The sequence below is a fragment of the Nerophis ophidion genome, linkage group LG10 (assembly GCF_033978795.1).
Source record: "Nerophis ophidion isolate RoL-2023_Sa linkage group LG10, RoL_Noph_v1.0, whole genome shotgun sequence".
Classification (NCBI taxonomy): Eukaryota; Metazoa; Chordata; class Actinopteri; order Syngnathiformes; family Syngnathidae; genus Nerophis; species Nerophis ophidion.
Window position 1 is genome coordinate 58,967,078 of NC_084620.1, and position 17,160 is coordinate 58,984,237.

The 17,160-nt window shown below is 46.1% G+C and overlaps 1 protein-coding gene across 1 annotated transcript in view; it reads left to right on the forward strand.

Moving 5' to 3' along the window:
- Positions 1–16,350, forward strand: part of cdc123 (cell division cycle 123 homolog (S. cerevisiae)) — a 22,377-nt gene extending 6,027 nt beyond the window's left edge. Inside the window, exons 7-13 of the mRNA XM_061914245.1 lie at positions 2,916–2,967; positions 3,041–3,116; positions 4,709–4,831; positions 4,917–4,945; positions 10,249–10,353; positions 11,337–11,474; positions 15,832–16,350. Of these exons, the coding sequence (XP_061770229.1) occupies positions 2,916–2,967; positions 3,041–3,116; positions 4,709–4,831; positions 4,917–4,945; positions 10,249–10,353; positions 11,337–11,474; positions 15,832–15,891 (583 nt within the window). The 3' untranslated portion in view covers positions 15,892–16,350. The remainder of the gene's footprint in view (positions 1–2,915; positions 2,968–3,040; positions 3,117–4,708; positions 4,832–4,916; positions 4,946–10,248; positions 10,354–11,336; positions 11,475–15,831) is intronic.
- Positions 16,351–17,160: the final 810 nt, after the last annotated feature.

Genomic DNA, 17,160 nt, shown 5'->3' on the forward strand with positions numbered 1-17,160 from the left:
ACTCACCTGTCGGAGCGCACGCACACATGAAACTCACCTGTCGGAGCACACGCACACATGAAACTCACCTGTTGGAGCGCAGGCACACATGAGACTCACCTGTTAGAGCTCAGGCACACATGAAACTCACCTGTCGGAGCGCAGGCACACATGAAACTCACCTGTCGGAGCGCACGCACACATGAGACTCACCTGTCGGAGCGCACGCACACATGAAACTCACCTGTCGGAGCGCACGCACACATGAAACTCACCTGTCGGAGCGGAGGCACACATGAGACTCACCTGTCGGCGCGTACGCACACATGAAACTCACCTGTCGGAGCGCAGGCACACATGAAACTCACCTGTCGGAGCGCACACACATGAAACCCACCTGTCGGAGCGCAGGCACACATGAAACTCACCTGTCGGAGCGCACGCACACATGAAACTCACCTGTCGGAGCGCAGGCACACTTGAAACTCACCTGTTGGACTGCACGCACTCATTAAACTCACCTGTCGGAGCGCACGCACACATGAAACTCACCTGTCGGAGCGCACGCACACATAAAACTCACCTGTCGGAGCGCACGCACACATGAAACTCACCTGTCGGAGCGCAGGCACACATGAAACTCACCTGTCGGAGCGCACGCACACATGAAACTCACCTGTCGGAGCACAGGCACACATGAGACTCACCTGTCGGAGCGCAGGCACACATGAAACTCACCTGTCGGAGCGCACGCTAACATGAAACTCACCTGTCGGAGCGCACGCACACATGAAACTCACCTGTTAGAGCGCAGGCACACATGAGACTCACCTGTCGGAGCACAGGCACACATGAAACTCACCTGTCGGAGCACAGGCACACATGAAACTCACCTGTTAGAGCGCAGGCACACATGAGACTCACCTGTTAGAGCTCAGGCACACATGAAACTCACCTGTCGGAGCACACGCACACATGAAACTCACCTGTCGGAGCGCAGGCACACATGAGACTCACCTGTTGGAGCTCAGGCACACATGAAACTCACCTGTCGGAGCGCACGCACACATGAAACTCACCTGTCGGAGCGCAGGCACACATGAAACTCACCTGTCGGAGCGCACGCACACATGAGACTCACCTGTCGGAGCGCACGCACACATGAAACTCACCTGTCGGAGCGCACGCACACATGAGACTCACCTGTCGGAGCGCACGCACACATGAAACTCACCTGTCGGAGCGCACGCACACATGAAACTCACCTGTCGGAGCGCAGGCACACATGAAACTCACCTGTCGGAGCGCACGCACACATGAGACTCACCTGTTGGAGCGCTGGCACACATGAAACTCACCTGTCGGAGCGCAGGCACACATGAAACTCACCTGTCGGAGCGCAGGCACACATGAAACTCACCTGTCGGAGCGCACGCACACATGAAACTCACCTGTCGGAGCGCAGGCACACATGAGACTCACCTGTTTGATGGCAGGCACACATGAGACTTACCTGTCGGAGCGCAGGCACACATGAAACTCACCTGTCGGAGCGCACGCACACATGAAACTCACCTGTCTGAGCGCAGGCACACATGAGACTCACCTGTCGGCGCGTACGCACACATGAAACTCACCTGTCGGAGCGCAGGCACACATGAAACTCACCTGTCGGAGCGCACACACACATGAAACTCACCTGTCGGAGCGCAGGCACACATGAAACTCACCTATCGGAGCGCACGCACACATGAAACTCACCTGTCGGAGCGCAGGCACACTTGAAACTCACCTGTTGGACTGCACGCACTCATTAAACTCACCTGTCGGAGCGCACGCACACATGAAACTCACCTGTCGGAGCGCACTCACACATGAAACTCACCTGTCGGAGCGCAGGCACACATGAAACTCACCTGTCGGAGCGCACTCACACATGAAACTCACCTGTCGGAGCGCAGGCACACATGAAACTCACCTGTCGGAGCGCAGGCACACATGAAACTCACCTGTCGGAGCGCACGCACACATGAAACTCACCTGTCGGAGCGCAGGCACACATGAGACTCACCTGTTTGATGGCAGGCACACATGAGACTTACCTGTCGGAGCGCAGGCACACATGAAACTCACCTGTCGGAGCGCACGCACACATGAAACTCACCTGTCTGAGCGCAGGCACACATGAGACTCACCTGTCGGCGCGTACGCACACATGAAACTCACCTGTCGGAGCGCAGGCACACATGAAACTCACCTGTCGGAGCGCACACACACATGAAACTCACCTGTCGGAGCGCAGGCACACATGAAACTCACCTATCGGAGCGCACGCACACATGAAACTCACCTGTCGGAGCGCAGGCACACTTGAAACTCACCTGTTGGACTGCACGCACTCATTAAACTCACCTGTCGGAGCGCACGCACACATGAAACTCACCTGTCGGAGCGCACGCACACATGAAACTCACCTGTCGGAGCGCACTCACACATGAAACTCACCTGTCGGAGCGCAGGCACACATGAAACTCACCTGTCGGCGCGCATGCACACATGAAACTCACCTGTCGGAGCGCACACACACATGAAACCCACCTGTCGGAGCGCAGGCACACATGAAACTCACCTATCGGAGCGCACGCACACATGAAACTCACCTGTCGGAGCGCAGGCACACTTGAAACTCACCTGTTGGACAGTAATGCACTCATTAAACTCACCTGTCGGAGCGCACGCACACATGAAACTCACCTGTCGGAGCGCACGCACACATGAAACTCACCTGTCGGAGCGCACGCACACATGAAACTCACCTGTCGGAGCGCAGGCACACATGAAACTCACCTGTCGGCGCGCATGCACACATGAAACTCACCTGTCGGAGCGCACGCACACATGAAACAAGCTAGTACTGTAACACCATCCTTCTGCAGATTTGTCCACTGCAGCGACCAGGACTCCCCCGACCCAAACATCAGTTTTGAGGTATTCACCTGCCGTGTTTTCAGCACCTGTCGTTGTTTTCTACCCTGCAATCAAAACCTCTTCTTGTCCTCAGCTGGTCTTGAGGAAATGGAGTGAGCTGATCCCTGGGGGAGAGTTCCGCTGCTTTGTGAAAGAAAACAAGTTGATCGGTAAGAGTGTCGTTTGTCAAGTGAACACATGAACTACAGGTGGGAATGATGAGTCTTTGAAGATAAAAGAAAGCCGTTGAAAAGACCGGCTCGTTATGATACTTTTTTTCTCATCAAGGAAAGTATCGTCAGTATCGGTGAAACCCGTGCTTTTCAACCTTTTTCTGAGCAAAGCACATTTTATCCATTGAAAACATGCGGAGGCACACCTGACACCACCAGCAGAAAACATATGAAATTGAAACTTAGCAATAAGAACTTGTTCTCACAACAGTTGGATATGACTTTAAAGCATAAGCAAGCATGCATGACTATAGCTCTTGTCTCAAAGTAGGTGTACTGTCACCACCTGTCACATCACACCTTGACTTATTTGGAAGTTTTTCCTTTTTTTCCTGTGCGTAGTCTTTTATTTCTGGTCTTGCGCTGCTATTTTGGTGGCTTTTTCTCTTTTGTTGGTATTTTCTTGTAGCAGTTTCATGACTTCCTTTGAGCGATGTCCCCCCCCACCTGCTTTGTTTTAGCAATCAAGAATATTTCAGTTGTTTTTATCCTTCTTTGTGGGGACATTGTTGATTGTCATGTCATGTTCAGATGTACTTTGTCTCGACATCCATTGCTTTCGGTCCCCTAGAGGGGGGGAGGGGGGTTGCCCACATCTGAGGTCCTCTCCAAGGTTTCTCATAGTCAGCATTGTCACTGGCGTCCCACTGGATGTGAATTCTCCCTGCCCACTGGGTGTGAGTTTTCCTTGCCCTTTTGTGGGTTCTTCCGAGGATGTTGTAGTCGTAATGATTTGTGCAGTCCTTTGAGACATTTGTGATTTGGGGCTATATAAATAAACATTGATTGATTGATTGATTGATTGTCTTTGCTCCACAGTAAGTCTTTGCTGTCGTCCAGCATTCTGTATTTGTTGACTTTGCAGCCAGTTCAGTTTTAGTTTCATTTTGCATAACCATCCCTATGCTTCCATGTCCTTTCTTAGCAGCACTCGCCTTTTGTTTATTTTTATTTAATCGTTAAGACACCTTTTTACATATTTTGAACCCAAATAGGTGAAATGACATCATCTCCCACAACACACCAGACTGCGTTAAACAATACGATGTAGAAATGAATATAAGTCGAAAAGGATTTGTTGTATTCTCTTTTTATTTAGCATTTACACAATGTGACAACTTCACTGTTTTGGGCTTTGGAAATTCTTGTTGCTGATCAAGCTAATTGGATTTTGTTTTTTAGTATCAATAGTTCAAGTCGGTCAAAAAATGTTTATATATATGTTTTTTTTTGTATTTTGTTGTGTATTTTTTGGACAAACGCATAGAGCATATTTCATTCTGGTACAGCACTGTCTTTATTCAAATAGATAATAACAAACTTCTGTACTTCCTCTTCAATAAGTGCACTGCACACAAGTTGTGAGCATGCAGTGCTGTCGCCACACACCCACCTGGAAAGACCGTGGCAACATTTAGCCGCTCTCATTCGGAACTGCCAAAGCCACGACCAGAGTGTGATTATGCAAGTGTGCCAAATGTCAGTCTGCCATGTGTGTGTGTGTGTGTGTTGTGTGTTTGTGTCAGCAGCCATCTCCCAGAGAGACTACACTCAGTACTACCCACACATCCTCAAACAGCAGGACTCCATCCTGCACGCCATTCTGGACTTCTTCAACCAGCGCATCCAGCATGCCTTCTTAGATGAAGACTGTGAGAACCCTGCGCTTTTTCTTCAAATTCTCATTCCTCAGCCTCCTATTGACTTGTGTGTGTGTGTCTGTGTGTGTGTTTTCAGTCGTGTTGGATGTGTACAGAGACAGCCAGGTGAGTCTGTGTATTTGTCACACTGTGTGTGTATTCAGTGGTGTGTAGAGAGAGAGACAGGTGAGTGTGTGTATTAGTCACACGTGTGTGTTCAGTGATGTGTCGAGAGACAGACAGGTGAGTGTGTGTATTAGTCACACGTGTGTGTGTGTGTTCAGTGGTGTGTAGAGAGACAGACAGGTGAGTGTGTGTATTAATCACACGCGTGTGTGTGTGTTCAGTGGTGTGTAGAGAGACAGACAGGTGTGTGCGTGTATTAGTCACACGTGTGTGTGTGTTCAGTGGTTTGTAGAGAGAGAGAGACAGGTGAGTGTGTGTATTAGTCACATGTGTGTGTATTAGTCACACGTGTGTGTGTGTGTGTGTGTGTGTGTGTTCAGTTGTGTGTAGAGAGAGAGACAGGTGAGTGTGTGTGTATTAGTCACGGGTGTGTGTGTGTTCAGTGGTAGGTGGAGTGTATTAGTCACGCGTGTGTGTCTGTGTGTGTGTTCAGTGGTGTGTAGAGAGACGGACAGGTGAGTGTGTGTATTAGTCACACATGTGTGTGTGTGTGTGTGTTCAGTGGTGTGTAGAGGGACAGAAAGGTGTGTGTGTGTGTGTGTGTGTTCAGTGGTGTGTGGAGAGAGAGACAGGTGAGTGTGTGTATTAGTCACACGTGTGTGTGTTCAGTGGTGTGTAGAGAGACGGACAGGTGAGTGTGTGTATTAGTCACACGTGTGTGTGTGTGTGTTCAGTGGTGTGTAGAGAGACGGACAGGTGAGTGTGTGTATTAATCACACGCGTGTGTGTGTGTGTTCAGTGGTGTGTAGAGAGACAGACAGGTGTGTGCGTGTATTAGTCACACGTGTGTGTGTGTTCAGTGGTGTGTAGAGAGAGAGACAGGTGAGTGTCTGTATTAGTCAGACGTGTGTTTTTGTATGTGTTCAGTTGTGTAGAGAGAGAGAGACAGGTGAGTGTGTATTAATATATGGGACGGTATAGCTCGGTTGGTAGAGTGGCCATGCCAGCAACTTGAGGGTTGCAGGTTCGATTCCCGCTTCCGCCATCCTAGTCTCTGCCGTTGTGTCCTTGGGCAAGACACTTTACCCACCTGCTCCCAGTGCCACCCACACTGCTTTAAATGTAACTTAGATATTGGGTGTCACTATGTAAAGCGCTTTGAGTCACTAGAGAAAAGCGCTATGTAAATATAATTCACAATAATAATTCACAATTGGTCACGGGACTGGACCCTCTTCCACTCTGGCGTTGCCGGCAGTGAGAGGCGACGGGCTGGGGTGGCAATTCTGGTTGCCCCCCGGCTCAAAGCCTGTACGTTTGAGTTCAACCCAGTGGACGAGAGGGTAGCTTCCCTTCGCCTTCGGGTGGGGGGACGGGTCCTGACTGTTGTTTGTGCTTACGCACCAAACAGCAGTTCAGAGTACCCACCCTTTTTGGGTACACTCGAGGGAGTACTGGAAAGTGCTCCTCCGGGTGATTCCCTTGTCCTACTGGGAGACTTCAACGCTCATGTTGGCAACGACAGTGAAACCTGGAGAGGCGTGATTGGGAAGAATGGTCGCCCGGATCTAAACCCGAGTGGTGTTTTGTTATTGGACTTTTGTGCTCGTCACGGATTGTCCATAACAAACACCATGTTCAAACATAAGGGTGTCCATATGTGCACTTGGCACCAGGACACCCTAGGCCGCAGTTCCATGATCGACTTTGTAGTTGTGTCATCGGATTTGCGGCCTCATGTTTTGGACACTCGGGTGAAGAGAGGGGCGGAGCTTTCTACCGATCACCACCTGGTGGTGAGTTGGCTGCGATGGTGGGGGAGGATGCCGGACAGACCTGGCAGGCCCAAGCGCATTGTGAGGGTCTGCTGGGAACGTCTGGCAGAGTCTCCTGTCAGAGAGAGTTTCAATTCACACCTCCGGGAGAACTTTGAACATGTCACGAGGGAGGTGCGGGACATTGAGTCCGAGTGGACCATGTTCCGAACCTCTATTGTCGAGGCGGCTGATTGGAGCTGTGGCCGCAAGGTTGTTGGTGCCTGTCGTGGCGGTAATCCCAGAACCCGTTGGTGGACACCAGCAGTGAGGGATGCCGTCAAGCTGAAGAAGGAGTCCTATCGGGTTCTTTTGGCTCATAGGACTCCGGAGGCAGTGGACGGGTACCGACGGGCCAAGCGGTGTGCAGCTTTAGCGGTCGCGGAGGCAAAAACTCGGACATGGGAAGAGTTCGGGGAAGCCATGGAAAACGACTTCCGGACGGCTTCGAAGCGATTCTGGACCACCATACGGCGCCTCAGGAAGGGGAAGCAGTGCACTATCAACACCGTGTATGGTGCGGATGGTGTTCTGCTGACTTCGACTGCGGATGTTGTGGATCGGTGGAGGGAATACTTCGAAGACCTCCTCAATCCCACCAACACGTCTTTCTTTGAGGAAGCGGTGCCTGGGGAATCTGTAGTGGACTCTCCTATTTCTGGGGCTGAGGTCGCTGAGGTAGTTAAAAAGCTCCTCGGCGGCAAGGCCCCGGGGGTGGATGAGATCCGCCCGGAGTTCCTTAAGGCTCTGGATGCTGTGGGGCTGTCTTGGTTGACAAGACTCTGCAGCATCGCGTGGACATCGGGGGCGGTACCTCTGGATTGGCAGACCGGGGTGGGGGTCCCTCTCTTTAAGAAGGGGGACCGGAGGGTGTGTTCCAACTATCGTGGGATCACACTCCTCAGCCTTCCCGGTAAGGTTTATTCAGGTGTACTGGAGAGGAGGCTTCGCCGGATAGTCGAACCTCGGATTCAGGAGGAACAGTGTGGTTTTCGTCCTGGTCGTGGAACTGTGGACCAGCTCTATACTCTCGGCAGGGTTCTTGAGGGTGCATGGGAGTTTGCCCAACCAGTCTACATGTGCTTTGTGGACTTGGAGAAGGCATTCGACCGTGTCCCTCGGGAAGTCCTGTGGGGAGTGCTCAGAGAGTATGGGGTATCGGAATGTCTTATTGTGGCAGTCCGCTCCCTGTATGATCAGTGTCAGAGCTTGGTCCGCATTGCTGGCAGTAAGTCGGACACGTTTCCAGTGAAGGTTGGACTCCGCCAAGGCTGTCCTTTGTCACCGATTCTGTTCATAACTTTTATGGACAGAATTTCTAGGCGCAGTCAAGGCGTTGAGGGGTTCCGGTTTGGTGGCCACGGGATTAGGTCTCTGCTTTTTGCAGATGATGTAGTCCTGATGGCTTCATCTGGCCGGGATCTTCAGCTCTCACTGGATCGGTTCGCAGCCGAGTGTGAAGCGACCGGAATGAGAATCAGCACCTCCAAGTCCGAGTCCATGGTTCTCGCCCGGAAAAGGGTGGAGTGCCATCTCCGGGTTGGGGAGGAGACCCTGCCCCAAGTGGAGGAGTTCAAGTACCTAGGAGTCTTGTTCACGAGTGGGGGAAGAGTGGATCGTGAGATCGACAGGCGGATCGGTGCGGCGTCTTCAGTAATGCGGACGTTGTATCGATCCGTTGTGGTGAAGAAGGAGCTGAGCCGGAAGGCAAAGCTCTCAATTTACCGGTCGATCTACGTTCCCATCCTCACCTATGGTCATGAGCTTTGGGTCATGACCGAAAGGATAAGATCACGTGTACAAGCGGCCGAAATGAGTTTCCTCCGCCGGGTGGCGGGGCTCTCCCTTAGAGATAGGGTGAGAAGCTCTGCCATCCGGGAGGAGCTCAACGTAAAGCCGCTGCTCCTCCACATCGAGAGGAGCCAGATGAGGTGGTTCGGGCATCTGGTCAGGATGCCACCCGAACGCCTCCCTAGGGATGTGTTTAGGGCACGTCCAGCTGGTAGGAGGCCACGGGGAAGACCCAGGACACGTTGGAAAGACTATGTCTCCCGGCTGGCCTGGGAACGCCTCGGGATCCCCCGGGAAGAGCTAGACGAAGTGGCTGGAGATAGGGAAGTCTGGGCTTCCCTGCTTAGGCTGCTGCCCCCGCGACCCGACCTCGGATAAGCGGAAGATGATGGATGGATGGATGGATGGTCACGGGTGTGTGTGTGTGTTCCGTGGTGTGTTGAGAGAGAGACAGGTGAGTGTCTGTATTAGTCAGACGTGTGTTTTTGTATGTGTTCAGTTGTGTGTAGAGAGAGAGACAGGTGAGTGTGTGTATTAGTCACGGGTGTGTGTGTGTGTTCAGTGGTGTGTAGAGAGACAGGTGTGTGCGTGTATTAGTCACACGTGTGTGTGTGTTCAGTGGTGTGTTGAGAGAGAGAGAGACAGGTGAGTGTGTGTATTAGTCACATGAGTGTGTATTAGTCACAGGTGTGTGTGTGTGTGCTCAGTTGTGTGTAGAGAGAGAGACAGGTGAGTGTGTGTATTAGTCACAGGTGTGTGTGTTTGTTCAGTGGTGTGTAGAGAGACGGACAGGTGAGTGCGTGTATTAGTCACACGTGTGTGTGTGTTCAGTGGTGTGTAGAGAGAGAGAGACAGGTGAGTGTGTGTATTAGTCACACGTATGTGTGTTCAGTGGTGTGTAGAGAGACAGATGAGTGTGTGTATTAGTCACACGTGTGTGTGTTCAGTGGTGTGTAGAGAGAGAGACAGGTGAGTGTGTGTGTTAGTCACACGTGTGTGTGTGTGTGTTCAGTGGTGTGTAGAGAGAGACAGGTGAGTGTGTGTGTTAGTCACACGTGTGTGTGTGTGTTCAGTGGTGTGTAGCGAGAGAGGCAGGTGAGTGTGTGTGTTAGTCACACGTGTGTGTGTGTGTGTTCAGTGGTGTGTAGAGAGAGAGACAAGTGAGTGTGTGTGTTAGTCACACGTGTGTGTGTGTGTGTTCAGTGGTGTGTAGAGAGACAGGCAGGTGTGTGTGTGTGTATTAGTCACACGTGTGTGTGTGTTCAGTGGTGTGTAGAGAGAGAGACAGGTGAGTGTGTGTATTAGTCACACGTGTGTGTGTTCAGTGGTGTGTAGAGAGACAGACAGGTGTGTGTGTGTGTGTGTTCTGTGGTGTGTAGAGAGACAGACAGGTGTGTGTGTGTGTGTTCAGTGGTGTGTAGAGAGACAGACAGGTGTGTGTGTGTGTGTATTAGTCACACGTGTGTGTGATTTCAGTGGTGTGTAGAGAGACAGACAGGTGTGTGTGTGTGTATTAGTCACACGTGTGTGTGATTTCAGTGGTGTGTAGAAAGAGAGACAGGTGAGTGTGTGTGTGTATTAGTCACACGTGTGTGTGATTTCAGTGGTGTGTAGAGAGAGAGACAGGTGAGTGTGTGTATTAGTCAGACTTGAGCAGAAAAGAGATTGTTCTCACCTGTTATGATGTTTTCTTTGGAGGGGCGGGTGTGGCTCATTGACCTGAACCCATTTGGCGAGGTCACCGACTCGCTTCTGTTCAGCTGGGAGGAGCTAAGGTGTGGGGGAGGAGTCGGCCAGCAGCAGGTGAGCCGACAATATTGTCAACATTTCAATACAAAAACATTCTGGACTACTCCTCATAGATCATATAGTTGAGACATTTGTCAAGATGCATTTCTCCCAGAAAGTATGAGAATGTGTGAGCTGCTGCCTCACTACCCTGACGTACTTTCTTCCCTAAGCCTTAAACCCTGAGGCCTATAAAACATTTTTCTTTGCTCGCGGCCATAATGCCAATAATTCAACACATAGAAAGACATTTAAATCTGGGATTCTTAAACCTTTTGGACCTCAGTGCCCTACGTTTCTAGTACATGAATTAGTCATCTTACTCTCCATTTGAAACATACTAAATAATGATATCCAACCTACAGTTCACAACTTGTCAAATAGTATTAGTTAACTTTTATACATTTAACACATAAACCTAGGCTTCAGTCAGGCTGATTATCACATATATAAATATACAATTATGTTGTGCTGAAATAAATCAACTAAATTAATAACAAGTGTTTCTTAATTTAATTGTCAATAGTCGCTTTTTTGCACTGAAGAAACTTCTTGTTTGAGATTGTCATTACTGCCACAAGTGGTAGTAAAGTGTATTACAGCTGAGGAACACATTTTTGGCAGCACCACTGGCGGTCCAACTATGGAAACACTGATTTAAATGACACCTGGTTGTTTGTGCTATGGCGCCATCTTTTGGACAATATCCTCACTGCAGGTTGAGTGTGAATTCCTGCTGTTTAAAGCTCGGAACCAGAAAGAGCCGTCCATAGCGTATTTACTCGTATCGATTTTTATTTTGTCACTCGAAGCAACGTTTGTAAGTTTTACAATATAACTAAAACTATTCTTACTTACTCGACTGCCCCGTGTGTGATGTCTGTAGGAGTGTTTTCATGCATGTTTGTACATGCTATCGTAATGTAATCAACACCGTGTGCAGTGGAAGTGCGCGGATGAAAAAAAGGCCAGTGTTTTATTGTGAAAATGCCTTGCAGGAAGGCCCTGACTTCCGCTACACCACCAGCGAGGTGACGGTGCAGCCCAGTCCCTGCCTCAGCTACAGAATCCCACGCGACTTTGCCGACCTTTCAACTGGAGAAGACGCCTATAAACTCATTGACTTCCTCAAGCTGGTGCGTGCACTCTTTTTCCTCACTGGAGGACACAACAACAACATCAGAATATATCATAGGCAGGACACAACAACAACATCAGAATATATCATAGGCAGGACACAACAACAACATCACAATATATCACAGGCAGGACACAACAACAACATCAGAATATATCATAGGCAGGACACAACAACAACATCACAATATATCATAGGCAGGACACAACAACAACATCACAATATATCATAGGCAGGACACAACAACAACATCAGAATATATCATAGGCAGGACACAACAACAACATCAGAATATATCATAGGCAGGACACAACAACAACATCACAATATATCATAGGCAGGACACAACAACAACATCAGAATATATCATAGGCAGGACACAACAACAACATCGGAATATATCATAGGCAGGACACAACAACAACATCGGAATATATCATAGGCAGGACACAACAACAACATCACAATATATCATAGGCAGGACACAACAACAACATCACAATATATCATAGGCAGGACACAACAACAACATCACAATATATCATAGGCAGGACACAACAACAACATCAGAATATTTCATAGGCAGGACACAACAACAACATCAGAATATATCATAGGCAGGACACAACAACAACATCAGAATATATCATAGGCAGGACACAACAACAACATCAGAATATATCATAGGCAGGACACAACAACACCAGAATATATCATAGTCAGGACACAACAACAACATCAGAATATATCATAGGCAGGACACAACAACAACATCAGAATATATCATAGGCAGGACACAACAACAACATCAGAATATATCATAGGCAGGACACAACAACACCAGAATATATCATAGGCAGGACACAACAACAACATCAGAATATATCATAGGCAGGACACAACAACAACATCAGAATATATCATAGGCAGGACACAACAACAACATCAGAATATATCATAGGCAGGACACAACAACACCAGAATATATCATAGTCAGGACACAACAACAACATCAGAATATATCATAGGCAGGACACAACAACAACATCAGAATATATCATAGGCAGGACACAACAACAACATCAGAATATATCATAGGCAGGACACAACAACAACATCAGAATATATCATAGGCAGGACACAACAACAACATCAGAATATATCATAGGCAGGACACAACAACACCAGAATATATCATAGTCAGGACACAACAACATCAGAATATATCATAGGCAGGACACAACAACAACATCAGAATATATCATAGGCAGGACACAACAACAACATCAGAATATATCATAGGCAGGACACAACAACACCAGAATATATCATAGTCAGGACACAACAACATCAGAATATATCATAGGCAGGACACAACAACAACATCAGAATATATCATAGGCAGGACACAACAACACCAGAATATATCATAGGCTGGACACAACAACAACATCAGAATATATCATAGGCTGGACACAACAACAACATCAGAATATATCATAGGCAGGACACAACAACATCAGAATATATCATAGGCTGGACACAACAACAACATCAGAATATATCATAGGCAGGACACAACAACATCACAATAAATCACAGGTAGGACACAACAACAACACCAGAATATATCATAGGCAGGACACAACAACAACATCAGAATATATCATAGGCAGGACACAACAACAAAAACTGTCATTGCTCAAAATAATAATGCATCAAAATCAATCTTCTTCTGAATGATTGACATTTCCAGGGCTCCAATGACTTCACATCTAATACTCGAATTCGAAATATTTTTGGGGAAAATATTTCATATTTTGTGTGTCTGCCATATAAAAAAAAATTTCTTGGACAAAAAAAGGCATAAAACAAAAACATGACAACAATCAAATAAAAACTTCTAGTAGACAGATGCTGTAGATCTGAAGTTGATATAGAGATTTAAGTGTGAAAGTAACAAAAATAAAAAAATCATCCATCCATCCATTTCCTACAGCTTGTCTCTTTTGGGGTCACGGGGGGGTGCTGGATTCAAGCGGAAGGCGGTGTACCTCCTGGACAAGTTGCTCTATTTAAAAAATGTTCTGAGTGGATACTGTCATTGCTCGAAAATAATGATATAAAATCAATGTTGTTATGAATTATTGACATATTAAAGCATCCAATTACTTCACATAATAAATAAATATTACACTTGGATATATTTTTTGGGGGAAAGTATTGGAAATGTTTTGTTCTAGACATAAAAACAGCATTTTGACTAAAAGGGCATAAAACGTTTAAAAAAGCTTCATACCGACACATCTGTAGTTGATCTAGGACAAAGGTCAGCAACATAAAATGTTGAAAGAGCCATATTGGACCAAAAATACGAAAACAAATCTGTCAGGAGCAGCCAAAAATTAAAAGCCATATTACATACAGATAGTGTGTCATGAGATATAAACTCAATTAAGAGGACTTAAAGGAAACTAAATGAGCTCAAATATAGCTACAAATGAGACATTATGATGCAATGTGTACATACAGCTAGCCTAAATAGCATGTTAGCATCGATTAGCTTGCAGTCATGCAGTGACCAAATATGTCTGATTAGCACTCCACACAAGTTAATAACATCAACAAAGGTAAAAGTTTGGTGGACAAATTGAGACGGAAAAAGAAGTGGCATAAAACACGTCTTAGAAAGTCGGAGAAAGTTATGCATGTAAATCAGGGGTGCCCATTACGTCGATCGCGAGCTACCAGTCGACCGCGGGGGGTGTGTCAGTCGATCTCCAGCCAGGCTTTTAAAAAAAATAGACCTAAAAATGAGTGATCATCAATCTTCACCAAGACGTCACTTAAATGACATTCACGGTACCGGAGGGTCTTGTGAGATGACGCTGGCTGCTGCAAGATCATTATTATGAAAATATGACCGAGAGGAAGGCGAGAAACACTTTTTATTTCAACAGACTCTCGCGCCGTACCTTCCGTCAAAACTCTAAAGGCCGACTGCACATTTCCTATCTTCACAATAAAAGCCCTGCTTCATGCTGCCTGCGTTAACTAAATACAGAGTCTCGGAAAACTGGCGTGCACAAGCGATCCCTCAGAAAGCTGGCGTGCACAAGTGATATGCACGCCAGCTTCCCGAGACTCTTATTTTGTTAGCGCAGGCAGCATGAAGCAGGGCTTTTATTGTGAAGATAGGAAATGTGCAGTCGGCCTTTAGAGTTTTGACGGAAGGGACGGCGCGAAAGTCTGTTGAAATAAAAAAGTGTTTCTCGCCTTCCTCTCTGTCATTTTTTCATAATAATGAACTGGCAGCGGCCAGCGTCATCTCACAAGACCCTCGGGTGCCGTGAATGTCAATCAAGCAAGCTACGGAATTTGCCGCCAATGTTTTTCTTGTAAAGTGTATGGAAGCTGGATGAATTAGATGCCAAAAACCAACCACTTTCATGTGGTATTGTACAGAAAGGACAACTTTTTTTCTCCTCCATTTGAAAATGTGGGCGTTATCATCATTACTGTCTGATTCCAATCAATGCAAGTCATCAGAATCAGGTAATACGCCAACTTATATTCTTGTCTTTGTGAAAGAAAGACATCTATATGTGTTACACATGCTTGTATTATCGTTAAACACATTTAACTTGTTTACAAAAATGTCTCTTTCATAAATAAATAAATATAAATGACATTTATAAATGAGGTAGATCCCCTCGAGTTGGTCAATTGAAAAGTAGCTGGCCTGCAGAAAAAGTGTGGGCACCCCTGAAGTAAACAAACTACGGTGAGTTCAAGGACCGCCAAAATTAGTAGGACAAAACGGCGCTCGCCAAATACTTGAATCAGTGAAACATGTTTGATATAAACCGTGTGTTTTATAACAATTAGGGAGGTTTGTCTCATGTTTGTCCTCCTACAGAAACCAAATCAAAACAAAATATATATTTTTTCCCTTCATCTTTTTCCATTTTTCATACATTTTCGAAAAAGATCCAGAAAGCAACTAGGGCGGCGCTAAAGATCTAGAAATAACAATATATGAATCATTTTTAACCATTTTTTATGACTGAGACCCTTCCGGCTACTTAAAGGGGAGTCCTAAAGGTAAAAATAAATAAATGATATATAAAGTATAATACAGCCCCCAAGTCTGAAAGTGTTGATGATTTCCAGTATATTGATGAGAATAATGTTGCTCAGAGCAGTTTTATGATGTATAATCAACACAAGTGATGCCTCCATTGCTTCAACATTTGATTCCATAGAAAATAGGATGACATTCATTAAAAATAAAAGAATAAATGAAAGGATCCCACGCTGAAATGTTAATGAGCAATTACCTCCTCCTTTCGCAGAAGAAAAGCCAAGAAGAGGAGTCCTCGGACGAGGATGTTGATGCTGCACAAGCACACTGATGACTGGATGACATGTCCCATCATGCACCTCTCACAATCAACACCTGGATGTCCTGCTAGCATGTCAACATCCGACCCTGCACTTCTCCATTAATCTTTTCATGCTGGACATAGGGAGACCCCAAGTCCTTTTAACCACAGACTAATATATTTACACAAGTTGTGTATGATTTTAAAACAAGTGCATTTGAAATTGCAGGGGGAAAAAAAAAATAGTGCTGACATTGCACTTCATTTTAAACATTTAACTCATTCCTTTACAGAATAAGAACATTTAAAAAACAAGTGCAACTGTACTTACTTGCACAGAAGTATCAACATTGTATTTCCATGTCATATTGCATTGGAACTAGTTCCACAGCAGTTTGTATTCTTTCCTTATCTCATTGATCTCATCTCATACCGAATGTGTGTTGATGTGTTCGTGCACATAATAAAAAAAACGTTATTATGGTCTTACATTTACTTATAAATGAAGTCCATGCGCAGCTCCTTCTGATCAAAAGCATCGATAACTTGTTTATAGAAGTCTTCCTTATCTTTCTTCAGTTTTAAAAGTCTCTCTGTCTCGATGGAGATCTTCCTTTATTACCTCCTGCTTTGATTGAAAGTCCAGTTTAGAAAACTGTTTTATTTTATATGTAATCCTCCATGTTAAAAGTGCAACCGAGAGGAAAAAATAAACGATCGCTGCTTGTTGTCACTTCTTCTGCAGCCGAGTTGTTGCAAGAAGGATCACTAGCGCCCTCTACCACACGAAAGTTGTTTTTTGTACTGGAAAAAATTCTCGATTTTCCCGAAATCCCTTTATACCATTTCTCAATCAAAAATGTTACTATTTCAACATTTCTCAATCCATTAAAAAAATTCCAACACCAACCATTTCAACTCATTCAGAACATTCTAATGTTTTCCCCAAAAATTCCGGCTTTTTCCGAAATGTCCATGAAATTCCTATTAAAATGAATAGGACATTTTTTTAAGTGCCACAATCCCCACATTTTTCCTCCAATTCAAACGGTTCCAACCCCAAAATATTCAACCTGTTCTAGATTGTGTGCTGTTCTTCAACAATTAAAAAAACAAAAAATCCCGGATTTCCAAAAAATTCCCGTTTTCAGGGACATTTTCCCTATTCAAAATGAATTGTCCATTTTTTAAACTTCCACAATTCCCACATTTTTCAACCGATTCAAACCATTTCCCCTTCAACATATTCCATTCATCCTGGAAATTCAAACTGGCTTTTTTCCCAGTAAAAAGAAAAAT